Source organism: Gambusia affinis, linkage group LG09, assembly GCF_019740435.1.
Source record: "Gambusia affinis linkage group LG09, SWU_Gaff_1.0, whole genome shotgun sequence".
Taxonomy (NCBI): Eukaryota; Metazoa; Chordata; class Actinopteri; order Cyprinodontiformes; family Poeciliidae; genus Gambusia; species Gambusia affinis.
In genome coordinates, this window is record NC_057876.1 from 28,855,348 (window position 1) to 28,874,684 (window position 19,337).

The 19,337-nt window shown below is 39.1% G+C and overlaps 2 protein-coding genes across 12 annotated transcripts in view; one reads left to right on the forward strand and one right to left on the reverse strand.

The window, feature by feature from the left end:
- lingo2 (leucine rich repeat and Ig domain containing 2) overlaps positions 1 to 19,337 on the forward strand; it is a 193,314-nt gene that overhangs the window by 3,835 nt on the left and 170,142 nt on the right. For 4 of the 11 annotated variants that reach the window (XM_044126819.1, XM_044126812.1, XM_044126814.1 and 1 more), the window contains exons 1-2: positions 13,621 to 13,727; positions 14,353 to 14,486. The exons of 3 other annotated variants lie outside the window; for them this stretch is intronic. The gene's annotated coding sequence lies outside the window, so the exon portion shown is untranslated. Of the gene's footprint in view, positions 1 to 13,062; positions 13,728 to 14,068; positions 14,487 to 19,337 lie in introns of those variants that run through there. 4 more of the 11 variants (XR_006371640.1, XR_006371641.1, XR_006371639.1 and 1 more) reach the window with 2 other exon arrangements.
- Positions 8,743 to 13,021, reverse strand: LOC122837472. The gene is made up of 2 exons (XM_044127826.1): positions 12,815 to 13,021; positions 8,743 to 10,511 (listed from the first exon to the last, which is right to left on the reverse strand). The coding sequence occupies exons 1-2, from the start codon at positions 12,867 to 12,869 to the stop codon at positions 8,743 to 8,745; spliced, it is 1,824 nt and encodes a 607-aa protein (XP_043983761.1). The 5' UTR covers positions 12,870 to 13,021.

Below are 19,337 nucleotides of genomic sequence, written 5' to 3' on the forward strand. Positions count from 1 at the left end.
GTACTCTGCTCAGACTGGAAGATAATTATGGTTTGAGCTAAAATGCATTGTCTTTAAGATGAGTCCGTCGTGTTAATGGAGATCCTGCAGGACTTGTCAGAGGTTCATACTTGGCTTGTCAAAGCAGGCAGAAATAAATGAGCCTGTGTCTTTTTCTGTTTGGGTCAATGAAAACTGAACAGATCATATTTATTAAAACATCACAATTAATGTTTTACAATGACAACATTAATGTGCACAGAGGTGGTAGGGTTATTTCTGTATTTTTGTTTCGTTGTCCATTCTTGTTACATTTCAGAGAGAAAGCTGACATGTCTGCACACAGAGCAGCAGACTGCTGAACGTGTGCGATATTTGATATGAGCATTTGCAGCAGCAGCTAAGCTTCTGCTTGCTTTAAGGTTCACCTGGATTGCACTTATCTCTTTACATCTAAACACATATCAGGTTCTTCAAAATATCACTAAACATGAATTCAGCAAAGCTTGTTTTTAAAATGCTTCTTGGATTCTGGATTTGTTCTTAGAGGGCAGGTGCACAGGGATCTCTGTCAAAATAAAAGCTGCACCCAGAAGCTGCATATTTTTAGCCTGTCCATTAAGGACCTGGGAGAAAAATCAATGATCGCAGACTGAAACTCAGGGTTTCAGATTTAACTTCTGTTTTTCTCTTTCTGACCTTTGCTTACAGTTAGCATTAAGTTTGCATTTAATCTTGTTCAGCTACAAAAGTGTGTTAGATGTCAGACTTCTGTCAAGTTGTTCCAATCTATTCGAATAGATCAGGAGATGAATCTACACAAAGACTAAATTTTTACTCATCTTTGTGTCAGAAATTCCAGTCTATGTGCAGTTAAGTATTTCTCTCATATAATATCACATTACAGACTAATGTTTTCATTTACTAAGACAAATGCTTTCTAACTCCTGCTGTAATGAGGCGTACATCTGGGCAGCGTCCCCAGCAGCACCTGGCTGCAGCAGACAGGAGGCAGTCTGAGGCGCAGGCCGGCCGTTCGGCTGGCCGGCCGGCCAGTGGCTCGGCTGGAGACGGAGCCCTGAGCGACTGCAGCTCATCTGCCATCAGTCCCTCTGAATCCCTGATGAGGCGAAACACAATATGCTCCAACAGCTGGGTCATTTATGGAATATGCTTACTCATCATCACTGAGAGCCCCATGAGGAGGATAGGATTCAGGTTTAATTGTGTATGCCAAACAGGAAGTGGAATTCTCACTCAAAATCTTATTAGAGTTGACATGAATAAAAGCATGGGCCAAGTCTGTTTAGCACATTACTGGAGTCGTCTTTGTGAGCCCTGCTGCGTGATTTTAACGTCTTTTTTCAGCGTCACAGGACGTAAGGAAGACTGGACCAGGAAGCTGGGAGTCAGCGCCACGGTTCTGCAGAGGAGAAGGAACATCAGCGGGTATTTTTCTGGAGACATGATGTGCTTAGTGACTGCTGGTGGCACTGGAGCCCTGCAGGGATACAGTAACAGGGGAGAGACGGACCTGGACGAGACAACTGATCTGTCGACAGCATTCACTGACGGTGACCTTGCTGTCTGTGTCACTTTGAAGGATGACCTTCCTGGGCAAGCAGCCGAGGGCAGTGTGTGTCGAACAAGGAGCATTAACAGAGGTCAGGGGGCAGCTGGCTGGCTAAGAATACGGGGCAGAGGTTGCTGCACCATGGCAACCGACATGGAACTGGGAAAATGAAAGTATCTTAGACAGCCTCCCTCAAAAGGTGGCAAGCATCTTCCAACAGCGTCCACAGCTTAAATGTAAAGATTTAGTTTTCTCCACCTCATCTGCACCGTTTTGCTCTGCAGAAAATGTAACTGTATTCAGTCTTTGGCACCGATTACCAATTACACCGATGTCATCAGAATCCCTCAATATTTATTTGAAAAACCACCTATATTTACAAACTCGGATGTCTAGATTTTTACCCCCAATTTTAATTCTGAAAATGTAAAGAAAGAGTACAAAACACAGGCTGTGAGAGTGCTTCAGCAGTAGTCAGGTTTTTGTACATTTTAGGTTTTTTGGAGTCTTCTGTAAGGTTGTCTTACAAACCTTTAGGCATCTGGACTAAGTTTGATCAGCTCAGTTTCAAAATCTACATTTCCTGGACATGTAAGGATCTGGTATGTAATGACTGGAGTTTTCTGCACTGCAAAAAAGACTTCAGGCTTTTAGACCTTGTTTCCTGTGTTCCCAGATTGCCATGCTTTTAGCTTCAATCCATCTTTCCATTAACTGTCAAGCTTCCTTTTCTCTACATATATGTATCATTTTCTCTAATACAGTATATATTTTTTCATGGGTAGTAAAAAACTACAAACAGTGCATCTTATTGTTGTATGTCAACAACAGCTTCCTCTTTGCCATTCTTCCACCAAGACTAGAAAAATAAAGTGGTAATTGTTAATTAACAGATTGTGCTGCAGCTCTTCCAGATTCTTGTTTGTTTACTTCATTAATGCTCCTCATCCAGCCTGTCAGTCTAGATGGATTTCTGAATTTTGTGTTTATAGTTTTGGGAAAATATCTACTGTGTGTTAACTTTGACAAGCAACAGCAAAGAAGAAGACACATTTTTTTTGTTGGTATTATGCAAATAGCAGTTTAAATTTTATTCGCCATGAGCAACCTGGTTTTTGCCCTGAAAGGTTGAGTCATTTCCTTCTTCACAAAATCCCCACTAATGCCTCTCAGATAGATCTGGATATGTCGTCTTTTCACTGTGACAATAGTGGAAATGTCAGAACATGGACTCGTCCCTGACCTCTGTGGAGACGGCTGCAGTGTGAAGCCTCTTCCACCAGCCTGGAAAACGCTCTCAGCAGGACAGAGGTCCACATGTGGCTGATCTTCCCTTTTGGACTGGAACCTGACCTGTACTAAGATCAGAGATGACAACTTGGGTTTGAGACTCTGACTTGAGTCACCTTTAAGTTGCAAAACTAAAAAACTTCAGGCTCGACTCAGACTTGACTCTGACCACCAGTTTTTATGTACATGTTTGTAATGAAGAGTGAAAGGAAGACGGTATGTGGCCTACTTAGTTAATATTAAATATTTAGTTAGACAACTAAATATTTGCCTTAAACTAAATATTTAGTCAACAAATAAATTGGATCTAAATATTTAGTTGGTAAACAAAATATTTAACTTGATAAATATAAGTTTGAAACTTTGGCATTTAGAAATGAGTGAATGAATGTTTTTGACAAACGAACCCCCCAGTAAAAAACCCAAATTATTGCTGTTCAGTTTTGACTGTTATTTTACAAACAGCACTCCACTGTAACTTCATAATATACATAAATGTCTGTCTAGATTAAGCAACTTTGGTTCATTTCAGGACAAAATAAATGCAACTCACTTCCAAGGTTCTCTTGCTGCTAAGCTGCAATGTTACATCTGGAAACATCCAAACAGAAACACTTCCTGTTCCTTTCATTCAGAGCTTTAACACTCATTTATCTAAACTTTGTCCTATTCGTTATACACATATTTATTATACAGAATGGAGAACAAAGGCTTTAAATGTGGATTTAGAAAATAATTTTCTGTTAAAATTGTCTGCTCAGTGAGGAGAAACCAGCCTCCAAACCAGATTTAGTGTAAAATATAATAAAGAAATGGACAAAATGGGAGAAACAGCTGGTAACTCAGTCATCACAAACACTAAAGAGCAGAAATTCAACATCTGCAGCTTTTAATCTCTTTACATTATTTTTCTTAGAGAATTAATGTCCATTTACATCCCAAAGGGGTAAATATTAGATTAGATAAATTCTCAACACAGCTAGCAATAACTACTAGATTTAAATGAATATTATCTGATAATAATCAATGTGGTAGAGACGATCTGGATGTTGTGAATTTAATTTGAAGATGTTTATGTCAGACACTGGAAACTTGTGAACGTCTCTGACTGAAATGTGTCGTAGACTCTTGATTGGTTTTTTGTATTTGAAGGAGTTTGTGGGAACAAGTTAAAACTTAAAATCCCTGATGGTTTGGAAAATGGTTTGCCTGCAGGTGTTACAGCTGAAAATAATGTTTCACTTTGTTTTCTGTTTGTGTTTTCACCTCCTGATAATAAAAAAGCTTCCTTGATGAAAGCAACATTTTAAAGAAACATGAGTTGAAAAGTGTAGAAATGGACAATAGCTGTTATTTTTACACCTCAGTATTTCATTTTGCTCCTAGTTCAGTGTTCTTTGGAACTCACAGTGTTTTCCTCTCAGGGAGCAGAAATTTACGAGTGAAGAAAAAATACTTGGGATTAATTCCTGTGCAGGCACTACGCTGTGCTTTAAACCTCTGTACCTCTGTTTCTTTTCTATTAAGATAGCGACAGTTGGCTTCCATCCAGCCGGTGCTACCAGGCAACCAACCCAATTTCATAACAATGTTCTCCTGTTCTCCTATAGACTGCAGTCACCCTTTGCTCTATTTCAGGCTGTTACATAAACTCAGTAAAGGATTTACTATGATTCAGTGTTTCTATTTTAATGTAAAGCTTCCTTCTTGGATTTGTAAAATGTCAGACAAAAGATTTATTAGGAGCCTTGTGAGTGAATGGATCTGTTTTCTGGTCGGCTGTCTTTATCTCTCCTGCTGCATCCTTTCCTCCTCCCTTCCTGCTCAGCGTGTTACAAGAGGCTTTATTGTCAAGCTGAAACCCTAAACCTTCCCGAGTCTTTCAGGGGGTGATCGAGATTCTGATGCCGTCACGTAATCTTCTGCCTGCTGTGGTCGCACTCTTGTTCGCCTTTCGGTTACACAGTGATGCTTTGAAGATTCAGTTACTTGTCTGAAGAAAAGCCATTGTGAGTGCAGGATGGTGTTGTTACCTGGTTTACTTACAATAGATGGAAAATAAGAAAGATATTTTAAGGCTGACTGCCAAAACCGTCCAAACAGTTCAAATTAAATACCTTGCAGTTCAAATATATTTGTTAAATAAGTATTTTTCACTGGTTTATATACCGTAATAATTGAACAATAACATATTTATTTTGTGATCAGGTCAGTAAACAATGTTAGCTTTCTCATTGATTAATAACTAACTCATCCATTTACATAGTGTAATGAATGCTGAAGCCTTTTGTAAATAGCATTATGTGGATAATTATTTAGTTATTAAAGTTAGCAAGAAACTGACGAAAACGTTTCCCATTTAGATTGTCAGTTTATTAGATATGAATTTACTATTTCATAACGTGTCAAGTTGCTGCAGCAAGTCTTACTGGAATATGTTTTGTTTTCTATGATTTTTGTTGCACTTAATACTTCTGTCTCAGAACGTTTTCCTACACTGTGGAGTCCCTCAGGGCTCAACCTTAGGTCCTGTCCTTTAGAACTCCATAAAACAACATCAGCTTTTACAGGGAGAACAAACAGAAAGACCCAGGCTGGGATTCAAACCCAGGACCTTCCTGCTGCAAGGCAGCAGTTCTAACTGTGCCTTTGTACAGGCATACTTTGTGAACAATTATTTTAACACATATTTTGTTTTTGCTTTTGATTCTGTTTACTGGTAGACACATTTTAATGTTCATGTTTTTAATATTTCTATTATATTTGTTTTAAATGAGTTCTCATTATGATTTTTCTGGAAGCTAATTTTACTTGCTATTTTGTTGTTGTTATTATTATTAGACTAATATAATACTCTTTAAAAAAAGGATAATTTTGCAGAACTTATGCAATTCTGTCTTATACACCAAGTCCTGTGAATGACACACACATGCTCATTAACCGGAGCCTAAATAAATAAATAAACCTAAAATGCCCTTAAGAATAAAATTGTAGATGACAGCAGCATGACACCAAGCTCTATCCCGCTAGGCTCATAATGTGTGCAACTCATGGCAGAGATTAAATGCACATGTCTTGAGAAATCCTCGTCACCCACAGAGTGCATTCAGTCAGGCTGCCACATTAGATATCACACAGAGTGCAGTTTGAAGAGCTGGGAATTAAACCTCCAAATTCAAGCACTGACCTTTACTTCCAAGTCTACAAGAGCACTGTTATTGTCAACATGTGTAATTCCTCGCTTTGGGTGCCAGCGCTCTGGCTGTGATTTCCAAATCAATGAACATATATTAGTGTAAAATCCCCCAGCACTCGGGGCTTTGCTCATGATGGAAGAATGAATAGGGAGGAAACAAGGACACCTCATGGGGCCCCACACTGCCCAACTGGTCTCGCTGGTTGCAACCTGGAGCACAGCCATACATGTACACAGAGGATTATGTTGCAGTGGCTCTAATAAAAGAAAAACAAAATTAGGTTTTACTGGCTGCTACTCTTATATTTACATTTCTCTAAATGAAAATTTACATTTCAAATCATGTGTTTAATATCCTCTGTTGGCTGTGGCTTTAAATGTTGTTAAAACTGAATAATCTTAATTATTTTAATTTGTTTGACCCAACAGTCATGTTACCAGAACCAATAATGCAGATGATCTCAGGCTATTGTACCACAGGTCTTGACGCTCAAATCCCAGTTTTTTTTCTGAAACAGAATTTCATTTTTCACGGCTAATTAAATGCGTCTGCAATCAGATTTCAGTGAACGGTTTACGACCCCAGAGCGACCCCCATGTGCAGAAGAAGGTCATACAGCAAAACTCCGTTTACAGAGTCAACTATGGAGTTAATGTATAGAATTCCACTCGTCATTACTTCCGAGTTTGGAAGTAAAGTAATTTAAATTGTTATATTCATCCGGTGGTTTGTACTAAAAAATATTTATTTTTCATGTAGCTTCACCAATTTCGATTTTTATTTGTTCAAAATCGCTGAATTTTCTTATTTTCCCATTCAAATGCTTGGAAGCGATGCCGGTGAGGCAGCAGCGAGCTCTGCCTCACCTTGGATTGCGCAACTCCTGGCTCTGCGCTGGCTGCTAAGCGGAGAGAGCATGTTGCTGTACGGCGTCAATAAAATGGTTTAAACACATTTAATATGTGAACTTATTTCCAATAATTTAGCTTATGTATATAATGTACAGTGCTTTTTGTCACCAACTGTGTTTGTGTAACGTGTTTCGTGTAATGAGCGATTATAAACGGCAGAGAACAGGTTCGAGGTGAGGCAGGCAGTTCTCTTGCTTCATGGCAGGGGGCGCTCAAGATCCCAGACGTTCGTCTGGGATCTTGCCGAGTAAGTGACAGCGAGCTAGGCTAAACGATTCGGGAAGCAAGTCAAGTGCAGCGATAGATTATAATAGAGATAGTGATTTTTTGTTTTGTTTTTTAAGGAAATGTGTGTTTTGTGAGCTACAGTTTGTATGTGTAAGGATGCAGAAGTGAAACATAACCTGTAGTGACTATTTGTCCAAAATAAAAAAAAAAAAAAAAAAATAAAAACTGAAGACTCAAAAGTGATCAAAGCAAAAGTGAATTAAACGCCAATAGTCACCTGATGCACGGTGGGTTCTGGTTTACGCAGTTCAAAAAGAATCAAAAGTCAAAATGCAGTTCTATTCTTTTTATTCCAATTCAGGCAAACAAGTTATAGATTCAAATGACTGATTGACTGACTGACTGATTGATTGACTGACTGACTGGCTGACTGGCTGGCTGGCTGGCTGGTAAAAAACCTTATGACCACCCACGTGCACACTGAGCTACCTAAGACCTACCCATTTATACCATGACACACCCACATCCCAAACTGAAATTAACTAACCAATTAAGCGAACCGTTAACCAAAGAACCTATTATAAATAACAAATTAAACAAAAAATTCTAATTATAAATCAACTAGAAAATAAACAAATAAGAATACAAATAAACTATATAATCTAAATTCTAAGATTTAACTGAAAATTGGTAAATAGCTCCTACACTCCAGCCCCTAATTGTGCATTAAATCACAATTACATCTTTAACTAAAGGAGCTATTCTAACAACAACCTCAATAATATCCTACATTAATGCAAAGATATTAATTCTTCTTTGTTCTTCATTTTTATAATGATGAACCTATAAGAGAAGAAAGAAAGAATAGAATGGGAAGAATAAGAATGTCTTCAGTCTGCAGATGCCTCCAGGAGCATACAGAGTTTCGTCACTGGCCTCTCCAACACACTGGTTTTGGTCTGAAGTTGCACTGAGCGAACCAGGCCTCCTGCATCAGCTTTGACTGCCAGGACTCTCCCCATCTGCCAACATCCTCTGGGTGCTGTAGCATCTGCAATCAGGACAATGTCTCCAGGAGAGATGTTTCTTCTCAGTCTCATCCACTTTTGTCTTTCCTGCAGTAAGGGCAGATACTCAGAGATCCATCTTTTCCAAAAGAGTTCAGCCATATACTGTACTTGCTTCCATCTGCGCCTGAGGTACAGGTCTTGTTTTTGAAACAGTCCAGGTGGCAGAACAGGTTTACCTTTTAACGTTAAGATGTGATTTGGTGTGAGTGCTTCTAAATCATTTGGATCATCAGAGACCAAAGTGATGGGTCTGTCATTCAAAATAGCTTCAGCCTCGCAAAAAACAGTTTGTAGTGTTTCATCATCCACAACCTGCTGTTTTAGAACTGAGGTGAGTACACCCCTAACTGAACGAATCAATCGTTCCCAGATGCCACCTTGATGTGAAGCTGCAGGTATATTGAAGTGCCAATTTGTGCCATCCTGGACCAGAGCTCTTTGGATTTTACTCTGGTTTAAGGCAGCCAGACTTTCTTTTAGCTCTCTATTGGCTCCTACAAAATTTGTGCCATTATCAGATCTGATGGAAGAGACTGGACCACGCCTGCAGATGAATCTTCTGATTGCATTAATACAAGAATCAGTGTCAAGGGTATGAGCTCTTGTAAAAGCAGTTTGGCAGTAATGATGAAGGGAGCAAGGAACCCCAAGGGATCATACAATGAACTCACTACTGACAGTATTCCTCTTCTTGTGTGGGACCGCTCTTGAAGTGAAGCTTTGAATTTAAAGGAGTCGCTTTGAATGCACCACTGCAATCCAAGTGCTCGTTCCATTGGAAGCTCCAGATCCATTTCCAACATTTTCTTTGCTTTGATGTTGTCTGAAACTGTTTGCAGAACTGCAGGACTATTACTGAGCCACTTGGAGAGCTTGAATCCTCCTTTATTACAGAGAGCTGTCAAATCTTGAGCAAACTTTATTGCTTCCTCTTCTGTAGGCAAGGATTTTAAGCAATCATCCACATAAAAATTATGTTTTATTGTACTGACCACTTCAGCTGGGAACTGCTGGGCATTGTCTTCTGCCGTTCTTCTTAATGCATAATTTGCACAGCTCGGCGAGGACACTGCTCCAAACAGATGTACTGTCATCCGATATTCCTGTGGAACTTGTGACGTGTCACCATTGGGCCACCAGAGGAAGCGAAGACAGTCTCTGTGTTTCTCTGGAACATGAACCTGGTGGAACATAGCTTGAATATCTGCCATAACTGCTATTGGCTCTTGCCTGAAACGCAGAAGAACTCCCACAACCGAGTTGGTCAGATCAGGTCCTTGTAGCAGCTGGCAGTTCAGTGAGGTTCCCTTGAATGTTGCAGCACAGTCAAAAACAACTCTCAGTTTGCCTTTTCGGGGGTGATAAACACCATGGTGGGGTATGTACCACACCTTTCCCTCATTTCTCATTAACTGATCAGCATGTACAATTTCAGCATATCCATTACATAGCATGTCATTCATAAATGCAATGTAATCTTTCTTGAAGGTGCTGCTCTTATTAAACTTTCTTTTCAAGCTCTGAAGACGTTGTTCTGCAATACAACGGTTAATGGGCAAGATGGAACTTTCAGATTTAAAAGGCAAATCAATACAATAGTGTCCATTTTTTAATTGTGCTGAATTGTTCATGATATTCATAAACTTGATGTCATCTCTGGACATTTCAATCTGCTCTTGGGATGTTTTTTCATTGAAATCATGATTGTATTGTTCAATCAACATTGTTTCCAGATGTTCAACAGAAATCCTGTTTACAGTGAAGGAATAGCAGCCTGTTTTTTTTCTTTCACTCCGGAGTGGGCCATTGATGACCCATCCAACTCGTGTCCAAACTGCATATGGGCCTTCCTCCTGACTGTTGATCAGCTCCCATGGCTCCATTACTTTAGGTGCGTCTGCGCCAATGAGCAGATCTACATCAGTGTCTATGTTGTGGAGCTTGATGCTTTGCAGGTATGGCCACTTGTCGATGTCCTCCTGTTGTGGAACATTTTGCTTTGAAACAGGCATTAGTTTCTGTGTCATGACATCTGGAAGGTCAATGAAATCATTTTTATCAAGTGCTGCTACTTGGAGTCCAGATATGATGTTTGTACTCACAATGTCCTTATGTCCCATTGTTTGCAGCTGGATACTTGTTTTTTTACCTTTCAGTTGCAGCCTTTGGGCCAAACTTTCAGTGCAGAATGTTCCTGTGCTGCCCGGGTCCAAAAACGCATATGTCTGCACAGTGGTGTTGGTTTTTGGACTCCTGACTTGAACTGCAACGATAGAAAGGTTTGAGTTATCTTCATCACAGACCCTGACATGACCACAGGTCTGAGTCATTGTGGTGGTAGTACTCAGAGGATTCTGTGGATATCTGGAGAAAACTCCTGTACTCTCCTTGTCAATGTGCAAGACACTGGGATGATGCTGGTGACAAACAGAACAAACCAAGCGACCTCTGCATTCTCTGCTTACGTGACCCACCTTTAAGCAGCCAAAACACATTCCTTTCTCTTTAATAAAGCTTACTTTATCTTTATGTGGCTTGTCTTTAAACTTAAAGCATTTGTCAACCGTATGATTACTTAAGAGACAATACAAACAGCTGTGGCCTTTTGAAGACTTGTTCTTATCTTTAGATGGATATTCATTATTTACTGCAATAACATTTGTAGCAAAGCTGCTCCCCCTTTTCTTCTGTTTGATAAAGCTGTTATTGGGGTTTTTAGAGTTGGGCTGTTGGAGGTCCATGATGTTACCAAACAGTGGATCAGATGCAACTTTAACTTGTTTTTCAATAAAAACAACCAGATCTGTGAATAATGCCCTCTGACCCCTGTGTTCCTGCAAGTCACAGGCTACATTTCTCCAGCTCTCTCATTTTATAGGGAAGCTTTAAGATTATACTCCTCATATTTGACGGTAAGTCCAGTTCTTTCATATGAGTGATGTGTTCTGTCAAATTTGAGCATCCCTTAAGAAACAGAGAAAATGCTTGCAGTGAATTAATGTCCTCACTTTTAATAGCTGGCCAGTTGTTAATTTTGTCCATATAGGCACATGCAATTTTATATTCGTTTCCAAAATGTTCAGAGAGAAGACTTTTAGCTTTAAGGTAGCCTAATTTTGATGGTAAATGCTGGCAACTATGCACAAGGTCTCTAGGCTGCCCCCTAGTGTATTGTTCTAAAAAGTGCAAACAGTCACTCAAGTTGGACGTTTTTGCCTCCACCCCGTTTTCAAACGATCTTATAAATGATCTATATTGAAGAGGATCGCCATCAAAAACGGGGATGTTTCTTGGTGGCAAGACAGAGGTTTGGTTTTGCTGAACCAGCATGGCAGTGATGTCATTTTGTCTCTGCATGATGTTAAGAATACTGGTTTGCTGATCCATTTGTTGTTCTGGTTGCCGTTGGATGTTTGTGTTCGGACTTTGATGATCAGATAATTGAGCATTGACCAGTGGCTTATCAACGCTTTGAATTGCTGGCTTTTGTTTTAGCCGAACAACTGGTTGCTCATAAATAGCAGAGGACATTTTAACATAGTCCCTATTTTCCTCTGAAACAAATGCATCGGCACATGGATTAAGTTTTAGCGCCGAATTGAAATTATACTTTTCAACATAAGAATTCATGCCATCAGAACATTTTGAGCCACGCTGTGAATTTATTTCCAACACACGGAGTTTCGCATTAGCAGCCGCTAACTTTGTCTCAAGTTCAAGTTGCTCCTTTTCTTGTTTTAGCTTTTCCTCCAGCGCTTCTAGGTGATGTTTCCTTTTGAGTCCTGCAGCGCGCTCCAGCAGCGCCGCTCTCTCGGCTTCTGCCTTAATGCGAGCCGATGAAGTGGAGGAGACACGGGACATCCGAGAGTCTGTTTTAGATTTCACATTGGAAGCGCTGTCTTCGGGATTTATTACGTCATCAACATCATTTATGACTTTATCATAATCGTCTGCACTTGATTGCACAAAGGGCTTACCCAGTTCACATAACCAGCCCCTGACAAGCTCTGTAAACTCGTAGTAAGTTTTCATTTTATTTTGAAAATGTTCGTTTTGTTTCAAGAGTTCATCAGAGGGGAGTGGCAAACTTGTCAGGCTTTTATGAGACACCTCTGCACCATGACAACATTGAATAAATGTAGCAAGAAGAGAATTTACTGAGTCAACTTTATCATTTGACTCCATCAAAATATTCAAATCGTCCATTATTCGTCTTGCTTCAGTTTAACGTTTCTTTTATCTTGACACATTTTTATGTAAAACATTAAGCCTTTCTCAGTCAATTTGACACTTCTTCTGGAAGAAACCTCCAAGTCACTCTTGGTCAACTCTGCTTTAGGTACGTCAGACATTTTGGCGAACACTTTAAACTGCTTGTAGCTTTGTTTTTGCTGTCTTTACTTCCTTTTTCGTTTAAACCCACTGGCTGGAGTAAATATACAGCGCATCAACTCAGTCCTTCATTCATCTTCATTTTTAGTAAATTTGTGCAGTAACGTTGATGCTATCATCAAACTCTTCTCGTTTGGCCATTTCTTTCACAGCATTAGCAATCATCGTACATACCGCCGTGTTGAAGAAAGACGTGAGCGTTTATGGCTTGTAGGTGAGGCACCTTCATGGCTGATGGGCGCGGCAGCTTCCTCCCGTTGTTAGCGTCCGAAGCCCAAAGGAGACGGTTCCTCCAAACTTTAAGCGGCCTTCCGCGTATCAGCAGATTTGAGAGGGTAGATTTAAACTCCAAGGTCGGGTTTTTTACTTGAATGTAGTGACTATTTGTCCAAAATAAAAATAAAAAAAATAAAAACTGAAGACTCAAAAGTGATCAAAGCAAAAGTGAATTAAACGCCAATAGTCACCTGATGCACGGTGGGTTCTGGTTTACGCAGTTCAAAAAGAATCAAAAGTCAAAATGCAGTTCTATTCTTTTTATTCCAATTCAGGCAAACAAGTTATAGATTCAAATGACTGATTGACTGACTGACTGATTGATTGACTGACTGACTGGCTGACTGGCTGGCTGGCTGGCTGGTAAAAAACCTTATGACCACCCACGTGCACACTGAGCTACCTAAGACCTACCCATTTATACCATGACACACCCACATCCCAAACTGAAATTAACTAACCAATTAAGCGAACCGTTAACCAAAGAACCTATTATAAATAACAAATTAAACAAAAAATTCTAATTATAAATCAACTAGAAAATAAACAAATAAGAATACAAATAAACTATATAATCTAAATTCTAAGATTTAACTGAAAATTGGTAAATAGCTCCTACATAACCTATAAACTGCTGTCAATCTATGCATCTATTTGCTAATCTGATTCTGATGACGTCAGTGCCTCACCAGCTATGAACCTCACCGCACGTCACTGGCTTGATGCTAACATGAAATGCTATTCCTCGTAAGTTGCTGTACCCGCTGTGATGAGCCTGATTCCTGATCAGTCCATGTTCTGCTCCGTACAGGTACATATTGTTTTATTTCTTTGTATTTCTGTCTAATATTAATGCATTAGATACGGCTGTTAGCCAGTTCATCAGAAATGGGCGCGAGGTGCTTTATCTGCTGCGATGACCCTGATTCCTGATCAGTCCATGTTCTGTTCCGTACAGATAAACATCGTTTCATCTCATCCTGTCTCCTGGCCCTTATTCACACAGCGCAGAACTGATTTGAACTGAGCTAGTACCCGATCACGATTATCGAGGTTACACAAGCAAATTCCACTTTTTTAGTCCTTGAATGGACTGTAAAGATCTAGGAATGGAAAAGTAGATTTATTCTCTCCCGCTGCTGCGTATATCTGTATATTGTTTTGGGTTATATTTTTCAGTTTGTTAATTTTTTCTCTATTCGACATAAATTTTTTCCTGTCTATGACGTCACCGTATTTGCTAAACAGATTCCTAATTTCCGGCTAATCAGTTTTATGTATTCGCCATTTTTCTTTCTTTCCTTTTAGCGATGTTGTAGTCCAAGTTCAGTTATGCAGAAGTTGCAAGTAAACATGTTAATACTCAGGATTCCTTACATCACCCCGCGGTATCAGAGCCTCTTCTTAGTTTCTGGTTAAACTTAATTTTTTCTCAGGAAGGTTCCCAGATCAGCGGGGAAAGTCCATTTTTGGACCACTGCTCCAGTACCAAGAGGGTTTTTCCGAAAGACTTCGTCCGATTGAGGCGTCACTTTCTTTTCTCTGTGGAAAGGAGGGAGAGAGCAAATCGGTGAGCTGCTAATAACGCTAAAATGACAACGAAGCTAATTTCAGACATGAATGTTGTGTTGATAATAATGGCATCGAGCCTTCCGCTTCTGTTAGCGCTGTGTGCTAGCTTCCTCCTTGATAATACAACTACTGCAGGTTTTGAATATAATTTATCTGCAGGTTTTTCTTTTAGCTATTCTTTTGTCTTGGGGAACGCAACGAGGCTGAAGTTGGTTTCTGATTGCAGCTCCCTATTAGGTGAAATGGCTAAAGGGCGAGTCCACCTAATTTTTGCTATTTTTAAGCTAAACTAGTTTTATAAAACTACAAGACCCTAGACTCTTCAAACCTTGACTTGCCAAACTTCAATAAAGGGCAGTTCCATATAATTTTTCAACTACCTTCAGTAAATTTTATGAGAGAAAACAAAAAGCTAAAACTGGATATAACAGCAAAATAATGGGAATTTCAGAGGAGTTCAGTTCTTATGTGGTCCAGCTCAAAAAGAGGATGGAAATCGTCCTTTACTGAGGTTTCATAATTCAAATAAAGGTTTTGCAAATCACAAATTTGGATTAAAATATTCTGCTATTATGTAACAATGATCTGGTCCAGGTTTGAAGAGTCTAGGTGTTGTAGTATTTTTTAAACTAGACAAGAATAAAGATGCTGAAGGTAGCAAAGATTTTAATGGAATCGCCCTTTAGCCGTTTCCGAAGCTGCAATCGGAAACCAACTTCAGTTTCGTGGAAGCGTGACACAAATGCATTCAGTGATGTTCTCGAAGCTCCTGCTAACTCCTTAATTATATTGAGGCTTTGTTTACTTCATTCATATTGTGGTAGCATTAATATTGTATTGGGTATCTCACATGCATGTGCTCTGGCTCAGACTCTGGTTCCAACATGTAAGGTTAATGGACAAGTCTTGTTGACATCTTTAATAAACTTGGGAATAAAAGGTTTTTCTGCAAGTAGACAATCGAATCGCTGTTATCAAACTAGAAAAATGTCTCGAAACGCTGGGTCACCTGGAGGGGGCGATGTGGGAAATGTCTGTTCACATTTAAGAAGACCTCAGCAAAACAAGTTGCTCTAAAACTAGAACAGATGGATCAGTGGAGCTACAATAACCAGGAAACCAGACCAAAGAACTGCTGTTCTACTTCATATAAACCACAAGTGAATGCTTTACATGTTAAAATGAAAGATTTAAAAGCATGATATATCCACTTTAAAGTTTATTTAGCAATTGGTGCCAACATTATGGTCACAAAAGTTTAAGATGATGGAAACTGGTCAGAAGAAAGCTCAGCTAACAGCAGCGGCCTTCAGACTGCAGCTTGTGTCTGTCTGGATGTGGAGTCGAACAAGGAGTGGTTGGGATGTGATGCGCTTCACTGACACAGGCTGCCTTCATAATTGTTTTCATAATTCTAGTTTTCATCCATTGTTTACTTCTGGATTTGTTGACTTTGGCTTGTATTGGTGCAGAATTCTGACATTGTTTCACATCAGCAACGTAAAAGCCAGATGAAATGTAGTATGGCTGTTCAGACTGCGGCCAGATCTGATATCGTTCCATATATCGTCTCAATCTCGTTGTAATCTGTTGATGACAATGACAAATAAACCTTATCTTATGGAGGTGGGACAAATCAGACTGTTTTGCATTAAACATATTGGAATTGGGCTGTTGAGACTGCTGTGAAAGATTTGGATGTAGGTTGCCTGTGTGCAGGAAAACTGAATCTGGGTTGTGTTTTCCCACTGTGTAAACATCCAGAAAATATAAAACCTTTCTCCTATTTGGGGTTTTCATGAGCCAAAAACCATAATCATCTCAAGTAAAAGAAAAAACTCACCCAAAGAAATAATTCATTTTATAAGTTTTACTTGTTTGTATGTTATTATGGGAATCAAAAACGTTCCTACATTTGATATATTTTTAGATGCAGCTGCACCAATCAGTCCAGCAACCTTTCACAGATACCTTTAGAAAAGAAAAAACTTTTCTTAGGACAAATGACTGCAGTAATGGAGGTTGTTGGTATTTTCTGTTACACAAGTATTTGAAATTAATCACAGTATAATGCAGTGTTCATATTTTCATATAATGCATATTTTACAGACTTTACAGAAACAGAGAAATGTAACAAACAGGAACATGAATGAATAAAACTTAGGACTGACAGATATTTGAATAATTCAGATGCTGAATATGGCAGGATGCTTTTTCTAAAAGCACTCAGCAGAGCACAGTGGAGTCCCAGTATATGGCCGCATCAGGAAGTCGGCTCAACGTGTTTATGTAAAGAGAAAAACACAGTTAATTGGCAACGTAATGACCCCTGAGACGACAAATGCAGAAGCAGAGTTGCCAAAGTTATCTTTTCTACTGTTTCCCATTAAAGGCGTACATATTTAAAGCACCAACACAAGAATGTTCCGCATGAGGCAAACTAAGCAGATTGTACAGCTGATAATAACACAGTTACTTGTCTGCCCTGCGGGAGAGAAAATTTGATGGTTTTAGCAGTTTACTGCAGGGACATGTGATTAAGTCATCAAAGTTTGAGAAGTTGGTACAAGAACTTTGTGTTCTCATAGATGTGTTAGCTCAGAACCTCATGAAGAGTAGTAAGGAGTACATTATCTCACCAATTTCCCTTCTGTTGGGAGATGAAAGCCCTCTATCACTATTTTGTGGCCACTGCCTTTGGTCCTCAGGGCTGGTCGTGTACTCAGCAGCCTCGGTTTCCCCTTGTCCAGCGTGACACCCATCTTATCCCATTACTGTTTGTGACTCCCTGCAGTCGGGAGGAAGAAAAGTGTGCATAAATAATGTATTCCTCGGGTGTATCCACCCCCAGATCAATGGCAATACAAAGACCATCTACAAAGACGGTTGGCTCAAGGCCATATTTGATCACTTCCACTGTGCACCATCACTTCTTCCTTTTTTGTCAGCCCACTGAGACTCAATTATTTCCAAGTGTTTGTAAGCTATTGTTGAAAGAGCACGAAGTGAATATTTAAAGTTGGTGAGGGGGAGAAAATCTTTGATGAGACAAGCAGATGGAGGGTAATGTGAACTGTTGAACACAGAGAGAGAAGAAAAAATGAGGAACATTTATTATCTTCTGCTGCATTCCAGTCCTTTGGAGTTTAATGCAACATTGTAAAATATTCCACTGCAAAGAAGAATTTGAAGTGAACTGGATCAGTTCACAATGCAGAAGTTTGGCAAATTATTTATTTACCAGAAACCGTTTCTCATTCTGCAGCGTAGCGACAACAACAGAAGTCACCTCATTAGTAAACAGATTCCTCCTGGGTGTAATTTAACCTGAGCTTCTGCAACTGGTCTGTGAAGCAACAGAGGTTTGTTAGACAAAATTAGACCAAGGAACACAATAATATCGTCTCATCCACCGTTATTACTGGAGAAAAGCACAACTTTAGGACGATTTGTGACTTATTGCAATTATAGTATTAAGTAATAAGTTCATTATAAAGCACCAATAAGCAATACAAAGTATAAAATCAAGCATAAGAAGCAGTTAAATTATGACACAAAAGTTTGAGAAATCAAGAGTTTTCAGTTGGTTTTTAAAAGCCTCCACAGTCAGAAAAACATTCAGTTTGAGCCTGAAGCTGCACTTCCATTAAAGATATCTGCAAAAACATTTCCATATTCTGCTGATGTTTCCATTAAATAAGACATGAAATAATAAAAAAAATACATATAATAATAGGACAACGACTGGCTACCATCAGCATAGATGTGATGTGGTAAATGTTAAACTCTGATAATTGGCCTGTTTTAAATGCATGAAAGCACCAATAAATTCATTTATTTAAATATGACTGAATGCAGGTGAATGCACCACCTGTTGTGCCTTCAGGTATAAAGTTCCCTTTTAAGAGAACGTTGACCAGATCAATGCAGTTGTTTATAAATCACTGAATGGTTTAGCATCACAATACATTAAAGATCTGCTGCTGTTGTATCAACCTTCCAGAACTCTCAGGTTCTGGTTCTGGTTCTGCTCTGCATCCCCAGAACCAGAACCAAACGAGGAGAAGCGGCATTTAGCATCTATGCACCAAAAATCTGGAACAAACTTCCAGAAAACTGTAAAACAGCTGAAACACTGACTTCCTTTAAATCTCAACTAAAAACCCACTTGATTAGGATTGTATTTGAAACGTAATCAATTATAAATTTATTGACGGAATCTGACTTGATGTGTTTTTAATGTTGATTCTATGTTGCATTGTGTTTCTGTGTTTGATTTGATGTAAAGCACTTTGAAATGCCTTGATGCTGAAATGTGCTATACTAATAAAATTTGATTGATTGATTGATTGATTGGTGAAGTTGAAGTGAGTGCAGCTCACCATGACATCACCATGACATCACCATGACATCAATTAAAACCGCTACATTCTTGACCTTGACATTAATGACTTTCCTCTGAATGTAACCACATTGAATAAAGGCTCATGTCCATTAAAATAATTAGGTGCTTTAATTTTATTTTTCTCTGGGCTGGAAAATTACAGCACATTTTTCTTGTTGTCCCCAACAATGTCCATAAACTTTAGCATCTCAGATAATCTGTAATATTCAGAGTTTCTGATAAGTTGGAGACCACCCAGTTGCAAAAATAGAGCAGATTTACAGATGCCTGAGGCTTTTCACACTGCATCTTGCCAAATATTGCATCCAAAAAGTCCCTTGGAACTGTAATATCACGGCTTCGACTGGGATTTGATATTTTATGCAACTTCAGGTGAAAATGAGCAGAGAAGCTTCAACTGCAATCTGTTGCACACATTACTTTTCTCACAGATAAGAAATTTAA